At 39.1% G+C, this 10,879-nt stretch overlaps 1 protein-coding gene across 2 annotated transcripts in view; it reads right to left on the bottom strand.

The window, feature by feature from the left end:
- Positions 1-1,680: 1,680 nt before the first annotated feature.
- BBX (BBX high mobility group box domain containing) overlaps positions 1,681-10,879 on the bottom strand; it is a 282,615-nt gene continuing 273,416 nt past the window's right edge. For both annotated transcript variants that reach the window (XM_007450540.1, XM_007450539.1), the window contains one exon: positions 1,681-7,667. In XM_007450540.1, coding sequence (XP_007450602.1) covers positions 7,580-7,667 — 88 coding nt within the window. In that variant the 3' untranslated portion in view covers positions 1,681-7,579. The remainder of the gene's footprint in view (positions 7,668-10,879) is intronic.

Raw genomic sequence — 10,879 nt, forward strand, 5'->3', positions numbered from 1 at the left:
ATGCAGGGGGCATGGGTTCGTGCCCCGGTCTGGGAAGATCCCACATGCCGCGGAGCGGCTGTTCCCGTGAGCCATGGCCTCTGAGCCTGCGCATCCGGAGCCTGTGCTCCGCAACGGGAGAGGCCACAGCAGTGAGAGGCCCGCGTACCGCAAAAAAGTCAAATACAGAGATATCCAATTTGAACAGCGTTTTCTAATTCCAAATAATCTTCACTCCAGCAGTGCTGTGGCTCATGAATTCCTTTTGCTTTGGACAAGAAACATACTTTTGGAATCGTGAGGTGATACTTAAAATGAATATTTGTGCATATCAAAATATTTGCTTTTAAAGACTATCTGAAGTATTTATACATGAAATCACACTTCTGGGATATACGTATCTGGGGTTGGGGGATGAAATGGAGGAAAATGGGTGAAATACAGATGAAGCAATCGAGGAAATGCAGGTGCCTGAGGTTGGGTGATGGGTACGTGGAGTTCAGTATACCAGCCGCTCTATCTTTGCATATATTTGAAAATTTCCATATTTCAAAAAGGTGACAAGGTTTCCCATACATTATGATCAGCAACTTTACCTTTGTTCAATATGCATGGAATAGAGTCAGTAGGATTAGTTTTAGCTCACTTATTGATAAGAACCATTTTATTGTTCCTTGCAAGAGATTTCATGTTCTACCCCAAAGGACAGATGTGATTGTATGTGTAGGATCATAAAACCACACACATATGCATATTATCACCCTTTTTCCTAACAGAATTTATATTCCCCCAATACATTTTATTCTCAATAATTCAAAGGAAGTGTGCTGGAGTATTAGAAAATGTAATTCATTAGGCAGACAGATTTTACAGAAATATCTTATAGTGCTACATATACAAGTATGAGTTAGCTATGTGAACTTAACGTACCGTGAGTCTTCCACAACATCAAATCCAAACAGCTTATCCCTAAGGCATCAGGACCCTAGTTCATTCTGAAGACGAAGTTATACTTAGCATCTCTTTTGAATACACTAACATATCAACATTCCAGTTGGAATAAATATAATACAGTCAACAATTATCACTTAATGAGCATTTCCGTTACAGGCCCCATGCCAACATTTTCATATGTATTTCCTTTTCATCCCACTAGTGGTGTTAAGAAGTTATTATTAACCACCATCATTTAGGTTAGTGAAGTGTGATTCAGGGAGGTTAAGAAACCCAGCAGTAAATGGGTGGAGCCACACTTTGGAGCCAAGTCTGTCTGAATGCAACGGCTGTGACATAATTATACTATATATGAATTTATACACCGTGCGTGCATGCGCACAGTCGTGTGCCAATTGTGTGCCAATTGGCACAGTTGTGTGCCAATCCAAAGGATTTAAAAAAAAAAAAGCATATCCAAGGTTCTACGGTTCAGGAACATCATATTCACCAAACTTGAGGCCTGAGTTTACACTACAGTCTTAACGATACTATTTCCATCCTTTTATTATAGTTCGGGGCAAGATGGTATGCTCAGGCAGGTCACACTTTCCCAAGGAGCCTCTCCTCCTGCGCAGCAGACTGAAGCACGTTTTCCTTCTTCTGTAGGGCTGACTTCTGCTCCACACGTTAGGCAAAAGCAACCAAGGCTGCTCATACAATGGTGAATCTCAGGTAAAGTTTAGGGGAGACCATCATTTGGTATTCTAAAATAGTTGAAACGTCTTATTTGTATTAAAGCATTTTCCCTACTGTTTTTAGAAAATATGGTATATTGAAGGCACATACACTATGGCCAGTAGTGTGAACCAAAAAAAAAAAAAAAAAAATTGAAAAATATCTTTAAAATATTTCAAATTTTTATTAAATATTTTTTATTCAGTTTTAAGATCACAGTTAAAGTACTTTAGCATGTTATACACATGACTTACATGTGCAATTTTTAGAAATATCAAATTAAGTATAAGATTTTGAAGAAAGAAATTATATAAATGTGTATATTGACTTTTACTACACATACATCTAAGAAAGCAATAATTCTGTTGTACCATTAAGTGGAAATCATTTATTACATGGCATGTTTACACCAACTCTAAAGAGAACCAAGCCAATTTCTGAAAGCAAAAAAAATGAGCGATTCGGTCATGCTGAAAACTGTCAACAGACTTAAGACCTGGTGGTCAAATGAAGCTGTGGTTAATTTATGACAGGTAAGTAAGCAATTCAAACCTATGGGAAAAGTTCATAATCTGGTATGTGGACTCTCAGGTGGTTTTTATTCCTTTCTGACAGATTCCTGAGAGCAAGACACGAGTGCTAAGGAAATGAGAAACATGTTGCCAAGCATGTGCTGAGCTCCAGATCACAAACCTCCCCCACCCCAGTTCTGCCGCTACGAGCTGAGGCACTAAAGTGAGGTGTCAGGGGACGTGAGCACCCCCCTGGGGCCGCAAGGGGAGGTCATGGTTAGTCCACGAAACGCGTGCCTCTGTGATTTAGGTTAGAGCTTGTGAGGTAAGATGTGTGGTGCGGTGCAGTGGGAAGGTGTGGAGGCATGGAATTAGGTCCTTGCTCCTCGGTAACCAGTTCTGGCCCAAGTTATTAGAAAATCTTTGGAAAGAGTAGTAATGTTCACAATAACTAATTCTGTGCATAAAGATCAACTTAAGGGCAGGATCCATTTTGACCACTGACTGCAACAAGAAAACAGTGGCCACCGAACTTCTAAGCACAAGGTTTCCTCTTTTCAATTATTAGTATAAATCATACCACCACAAACAAAATTTGGCCAGGAGAGGAAACTATTTTGTATGTGTGAAGAAAATGTATATTTATATTTTTAAGGAAAGCGTAGCACAAACAGATGGAGGTGTATGAGGGGAATCAAATGTACTTGTCTTGTTGTTCACTCTTTTGCTGCTTCTTTTTCTAAAATGTAAGATAATGTCCCCAGTGAAAAGGACAGGGTCATTTAATATGGGGTATAATAAATTTAGCTACCACTTCCAAACTATATAAAAGCAAAGCGGTCCATCAAACCCTGAATACTTCACCAGACATATCTGGTAAGATGAACTGAACAACTGTTTCTTTTTTTATTGTAAGTATGATGTTAGTCAATCTAAATAAGATAACTGTAAAAAAAAAAAATCCCCAAACTCAAATAAACACAAAATCCAAATCTAATTCTTTGGGAATGCTTGTATAAATAAAAGCAACACCTAATTAACAATTAGTACACTCTTTATAAGGTGCAAAACAAGATCCTATGTGGGGAAAGCTAAATTTTAATTCCCACCTAGCAGTCACTCTGAATACTTTATAGGTCAAATGTAATAAGAGCATTTGCTTCTACTACCCATTTTCAGCAATACATTGTTCTCTCTGGAGAAGGTGGTTTGGGAAGTCAAAACACTGCAGCGGAAAATAGTGGCACTGAAGGTAGAAGCGAAAAAAGACAAACCTTTGAAACAGGACTTACTGAAATTAACCGTTAAAGCCGAGGTAGCCCATTAGGATTGGCCTTATCTGAGGGCTCTGTGGAGCAGTGCAATCAAAGGTGAACCTTCTCACAGCATCACGTACACCCCGACTTTCCCTTTACAAATGATGACTCCAGGCCTTGCACGACTTCCTTCCTTTTCCCCCATGAAGCGGCAATGCTTCCCCTTTGCTGTATGGATGCTGGCCTCCAGCCTCCAGCTGCTGGTCTCCAGAACACTTAGGATTCATACAGTAGTTTAGCAGGCAGCATGGTCCCACTGCTTCACATTAATGCCAAATGCCAAACCTGGAACAGTTACTTGATATTCCCCATCCCTCCCCCGGAACTGTATAAACAAAACATGTCATTCAGTTTTCAGCTTACTCCTAATACTGTATCGATTTATAATTTGCTTGAGATTTTACATAGGTGCAAACATTTCCAGAGGGTGAGCCAAGGACTACAGAGTGCAAACAAAATTTTCTATGACTCAGGCAGGGTAGCATCTGACTTGATAAGAGAGTGACAGAGATTACACAAGTTGGATTCTAAATGACCAGACCAGTTCAGATGCTCCTTTTTGTTCATAGTGTTCCATCACTTTTTTCCTCTGCAGCAGTTTTAATGGCAGGAACTATAATAATAGTGATAACGTGGGAATGAGTTCAGCATGGCTTCGAGGGGGCACTGGTAGAAAGCTCATCTGACGGAATTAAATAAATATATTTTCGGGGGGGAAAAGACTGTCAGAATTACAATGGTATGATATATCCTTTAAAAAAGAGGGCTTTAAAGAATTCACCATTTTCATCTAAAATCTGGGAACTAACCTAGTTTGGGGATAAGAACCTGTGTCTTCAAAGTGGCTGTGGGACCTTTTTCCTTTTCCTGGCCTCATTACAATTATCCAAACAAATAAACACTTAAGAAGGGTGTCTTACAGTATTTTCTCTCTTTCACTCAGCTTCTTAGAGCTGCAGCTTCAGTAACTATAATATACTCTACACACTTCAAAATTACATAGGAAAATACCCAGAATAACTAAATAAATAAAAGGCTAAAGAAAACTGGAACAGTACTGTGTCTCCATCTGAGACTAAATCATCCACTTCCAGCAACACAGAGAAGGGCTGGGACAATTTTTTTCAAAAGATTTATATACAGGTTTGAATCCAGAAATTAAGGTTAAAAGCATAAATATTGATAATTTCAACTAGATTCAGAATGGTTTCAGAAAGATATGATACAACAATTTAGAATAAAACAAAAGCAGAAGAGCATCATATTTTGGTTTGCTTGAGATATACATAAGGTGCAACAACTTTTTCTCTTGAGGATGCTTGTGGGACAAATGTTAGTGTAGATGGTGTTTGCTGGCAGATTAAGGTACACACCATAGCAATATGATTTTCCAAAATAAAAAAGAATGAGAGAAGTGAAATGAAGATGATAAATGGGGGAGGGTACTACATGTTGGTCTGCAGTATTTGTGCTAACAAATGTTGTTACCTGAAAATACCAACACCCCTCTCCAGTGGATTCAGGGCATGAGAAAAGCACTAGTTTTGAAATCAAGACTTTACTCAGAGAAATGACAAGGCGAGTGTCTAAAAGACTATAAAGCTTTGCAGGATTTCTGCTACTCTCAGTGCCTAACCGCTTAAAAATTAAGCAAGTCTACAAAAAGGTGGGGTTTTTTTTTGTTTTTTTTCTAAAGTATCTGAAAACAGTCGTATCCAGTAGGTTGCCCTCCACCCCGACCCCTGCCTAAGGGAAAAGCCACTGAGGTTTAGGAAAAGCAGATCAAGTAAGATATATTAATCACATAGAAAAAAGTAATCTTTTGTGTTGCTTCTTTTTAAAAAAGGTCCCATGAATATACAGCACTCTCTTAAGGAACTCTAGTGAAATGTAATCAGAGGACTGGAGGGGAGGGCACTGGCAAAAATAGACCTATTCTAACATGTTCTAGAGAATAACAAGTTAGTACCATTGTCAAGGTGCATGTTCTGCACCAAACAATTTTTGTTGTTGATTCTTTTTTTTTTTTTTTTTTTTGGATTTTAGCTAATTATAATTTTTAAATTACTGCTAGCAAGTGGTCCAGAAACTCCAACAGCCACCAACACTGGGACCCAGCAATTTTCAAACATTCAATTTGTGTTTCGACATTTAGAAAATATGAATACAACAGCATCATAGTAAAAATCTCATGCTAAAATCTGGGGGTGCTCACCTGATTTATTTCTGTGTGAATGGGGCTAAGCTTCTGCCTCTGATTAACCTTGCTTACTAATTCCTTCTTCCTCCATGTCCACAAGGAATATGCATTTTTGAGGGCATTTCCAATGCCCTGATGCCCTCTTTACCTGCTTTGAAAAAAAAAAGTCCAAATCTCTCTGTTCTTTTTCAATTCTGTTAGTATGTTGTACATATTTTCCAGCACCGAAACTGAAGTAATATCTACAACCGTGAAAAGCTAAATCTAGTCAGTACTAATAGAGTCATTTTTTTGTATGGCTATTAGGTCAAATTACGATTAGAAAAAAAATCATCATTACAATTCAGTCAAGTATAAATAAGAAAGCTAGATAAAACCTTGTAAACTGTCACCATTTAGAGATCTAATTCAAAAGTTTCAAACTTGAACTAACACTATCAAAATTCCGCCAGTTTGAAAACCAGTAAAAATTATTGCTGGAATCCAATAATTAAAATTTGGTAGTTTGTGCTGTGATGCAAGAGTGGGGAAATACTTTGTGCTATGGAACGAATACCCTGTAAAATCTGTAGCCGCCGACTAATTTTGATTTATCACTTTGCATCTGTTGCTAAGAAACAAGATACTGTGAACGTCAGGTGGTGAAGTCAATATGTTGAATGTTCTAAGCCAGTTAATCCACTTGCACTGGCATATGTATGGTTGGTTTTATGTTCAAAAGCAACAAAACATGAAAAGGAAACAGGAAACTTGCAGGTTGATCTATAACTGCGAGTCCCACTCTGGTCAGGCACACCTCCCTCATCAATACCTCCGTAACCACAAAAACTCAGAATGGCTCTAAAAACCTGCAGTGCCAATTAGGCTGTGCATAGCAATTGCTACCCGTCCAGTCTGTCTGGGATGGATGTAAAAGGTCTGTAGCTCAAAGTCCACACGAAGTGAGTGTGTCTTCAATGTGTTCTGAATAGTGAAGTAATACTAAGGTCACTTCTGAATAATATTTTTCTTTTTTTGTCTGTATGAACGATCCATTGGTCACTCAGACCCTTGTGTAAAAATAAAAGAATCCTCAAGGCATGAAAACATCAGTAATCTGTAATCTGCTGGACTCTTCCCCTGTCTGGGAAAATATTCGCCACAATTTGACCCAAGCAAATTCTTCTTGGTCACTCAAGGCTAAGAAAAAAATTCTGCTTGTAAGAACTGTAATTTTTCTTCTCTCTCTTTCTCTTTTTGCCAGCAAACTACCACTCTGGTGGCAAATATAAAAGTGCAGAATATATGGACCACAAGGCCGAGCATACACCGCTAACAATGGTACATCTGCCTGCCCGTGCTGTTTGGGAGTCTCTGGAACAGGCTTTTTAATATTATTCTACAATATAAATGTAGGTATAACCTATTATATAAACCATCTTAGAACATAAATCTCCATGTACAAAAAAGACTAAGAATATCTAATAATAACTAGTGCAGTGTGTCAGTTTTTGTTTTTTTGTTTTTCGTTTTTGTTTTGAAAGAATAACTAGGTAATATACGAAACTAGTTTCACACTCTCTGGTTGGTAAAAGAGATGCTGGATGAGCTACAGTAAAGGCAGCCTTTTACCAAGTTACCACCTATTACCATCAAAAGCCTTCAATAGAAAGCAAAGCTCTAGGATCATCCCGTTTCTGCTCATTATCAGACAGATAACATCACCCTCAAAGACTCTGGGTTCTGAAAGAACAAACTGGCCCAGGGTGCCAACTTCTGCTTCAAGTGAATCTGGGCCGTGTATGGCAACAAGCACTTGTTTGCAGTCTATATTTTCCACCACATGGACTCACTAGCATCTCTCAGTAAAGACAAGGCTAGGGTAGTAGGTAAAGCACAATGTTTTACAATTAAAGGGCGCTTCACTGGTCAGCGCAAGAAATAAGTACAGGAGCCTGTGGCATTTCTTTTGGCTGTCCATCATGGGTGAGCGGAGTTGATCTCTGACCTCTGTAAAATAAGAGGAAGAAAAAGAGAGAAATCACTTTTTGAGAGTACATTATCAGAAATAGGAGAGGATGATGAATGACCAACAAAAGCTTTCCAATATATCTTGTTTAATAGCTACCACTGACTTACTACTTACACCGTTTAATTAAAACTGTTTTTATTCTTAAAGCTTCTTTATTTTTCTTTTTTTAAGGATTTCTTATCTCAGTTCCTCACATACAACTCAACAACGTACTCTGCCCCCAAACAACCACCTCCATTATGTAGAGACAAAACCTGAAGCACCAACAGATTTGGGGAAATTTCCAGGAAGTGGAAACCTTTCAGTCAAGGGCTATGGTTCTAGGATGACAATTTTCCTCTGGATCTACTTATATTAAAAAATGACACATTCCTTTCCTTGACTTGCCCAAGGGGAAGAAGACTCTCCTATACTAACCGATAACCGTCAGGCTCATTTCTTGAGATATATAATAATAAGCCCGACTTCAAAACTTAAGGCCAATAAAAGGGATGGCCTCTGCAGAGAGAGGTGAACTGTGACTTAAAAAATGAATGAAAAGAAAACACTGAAACCCGCCTAACGAAAGAGAAGTCTCAAAGGCATATGGAGGGAGAATGCACAGGGGACAAGGCAAGTACCAACTCTGAATTTTAGTGCGTGAGAAAATCCAATCAACTTGGGCCAAAATCAACACATATGGAGAAAGAACTCTAGACAAGACTTAAAATAATTCACGGAAATTCTTATCATTTGGATTGGATCTACAGACAGATGTAGATCAAACAGTTATTTTTCATTCAGCTTGTTGTTTAATGAGTAGGAAGAAAAGTACGATTTACTTCATGGTTATAAGAAAATTTCTTGGTACTTTCTATAGAGCTTCTCGTTCTAAAAAGATAGGATTGGGCACGTCCTTGACGTTTCCTAATAGGCTTCCCAAGCCTCAACAGTGCATACTCACTGCTCTGGCCTATGATGGTCTGTAGTGCACAGCACTGTGCTGAAAATATGGGATAGAGCAGCAGTGTTTTCACTGGTTTGACCGTTTCAATACAGTATCTTCTTCAGATTACGTGAAATAAAAGGAGCTATTTTAAAATTCAAATTGTATCTCTCCATAACTGTATCCAATTTTCTTTTTCTTGATGAACAAAAAAGAAAATTAATACAGATAGATTACATTTGGTGATTTCAGAATCCAATGATCACTTAGCTTAAGATATTAGGAATTTAGAAAAACAAAACGGGTGTTCAAAATCTAATAAACAGATTAATCAAGCCTCTGGATTAATCTGTTTATTTATGTGGGGCTGCTGTAAGAACCAACTATTGAATATGTTCAACTCTTTGTCCAAGAAAGATGAAATTAAAATGCTATTTTTTACTTTTAAGATTGAATATGTAACAATATTACAAAAGCAAAAAAAAAATTTAAGTATTGGAAGAGGAAACATACAAAGAAAAATAAGTGAAAGATGAAAAGTACAATGCAAAAAAAAAAAAGAGCAAGCAAGAGGGAGAGAGAGAAATTGGGGTGAAAGCCCAGCTTACTCAGTGGAAAAAGAAAAGGAGGTAGGAGCATGATGTGGCTGCCACGAAGTGATGGTTCTAGCTCCCAGGGGAAGGTCAGGTGAGATTCCCCATGAATCTCTATGACATGACAGATGCTTGCTTAAGTGGCACGCTGGAGCAAAGGCAAAGACAATGAAGTTCAAAGACTTGGATTCAGATCTTTCCTCAAGTCTAGCTGTGTGCTCTTAGCAAGTTAATTAACCGCCTGTATCATCATTAAAATGGAACTAAAAAGATGCACCTGGCAGAGCTGATTTTAAGAATAAATGTAATGAGCTTCCATCCTTATAAAACTCCTAGTAAATAAACAGGCTCTCAACAAAAGTTAATTCCAATTTCTTACTTCCTGCATTCTGTAAAACTGCTTTTCTATGTTGGGTTTCTGAACCCAATATTAAGATTTCTTGTGGCAAGAATGCAGGTAATATATGTTTACCCCTAACTCTGTCGACCACCCTCTAAATTATGAACTAGATGATGCCTAAGCAATAATTAATTGATGTGCAACCCAGGTACAGTTACATTAAGCCTGCAGGTGGAGGGATGGCTGGGATCTCTGCTGTAACAGGTTAACTGCTGAAGTTACAACTAAGATTCTCCAAGGCTGTCTGTCTAGAAAGTAAGAACACTAACCATTTGTTAGGTTGATAGTAAAATTCTAATAGGCAATATTTTTTCTTGCTAATGGGAGGTGTTTAAAAAAAAAAAAAGAACCTTTACTCACACCATTTTTTCTATGCCTGCTAGCTAACTTAGGCAGTCATTCTCACCTCATTTATTCATTCACCCATTCACCCATTCATTTGTTCATTAGTTCATTGTGTAACAGGAACTAAGGAAGCTGTGGACATGAAGAATAAAACCAGTGCTTTGCTTTCAAAGCGTACTGGAAGGAGACAGATGTATCAACAAATAACTACAACCCAGTGTGGCAGGTGGTCTAAGAGAGGTGTGCACAGCGAGTGTGCAGGACTTCGGGAGGAAGACTGAGAGAAGAGGACAAAAGATAGACAGGCCGTTCACCCGAGAGGAGGACGCACAAAGGCAAGAAGCGGGCTTATCTGGACGGGAGTAAGCAATTCCACGTGACCGCAGGACAGAGAGGAAGGTGGTGGTGACAGTGGAAAGGCTTGCTGCCGCTTTCTGCTGCTGCAGCTGAAAGTCACTGGGGCGGAGGCGGCTGGTTAACAGAGCAGAGGTGTCACCAGTCGTGCTCAGAAGGGGATGCTGGCAGCAGCAAAGGTGACTGTGTGGTGGCCCTTCCTGAGCCCTGGATTATGACCCCCTCTGAATTCTTATATGACCTCTTATTCCCACAATGTATGGGAGCACTTAATAACACTCAGGCATGTTTTTAATTCTTTTTGCATATGCGCTATGAGTTTGTCCTCTGTGCTTGGCTGTAAAACTTCACGAGTGGAGAAGTGTCTGTGCATTATCTCCCTCAGAGACCTGAGAAGATTTTAACAATGTCTGTCACCGTTCACTTGCTATTAGGCACTTGCAGTGTACACATGAAGAGGAATTTGAGGGCTTCCCTGGTGGCGCAGTGGTTGGGAGTCTGCCTGCCGATGCAGGGGACACGGGTTCGTGCCCCGGTCTGGGAAGATCCCACATGCCGCGGAGCGGCTGGGCC

The sequence above is a fragment of the Lipotes vexillifer genome, unplaced genomic scaffold (assembly GCF_000442215.2).
Source record: "Lipotes vexillifer unplaced genomic scaffold, Lipotes_vexillifer_v1.1 scaffold946, whole genome shotgun sequence".
Classification (NCBI taxonomy): domain Eukaryota; kingdom Metazoa; phylum Chordata; class Mammalia; order Artiodactyla; family Lipotidae; genus Lipotes; species Lipotes vexillifer.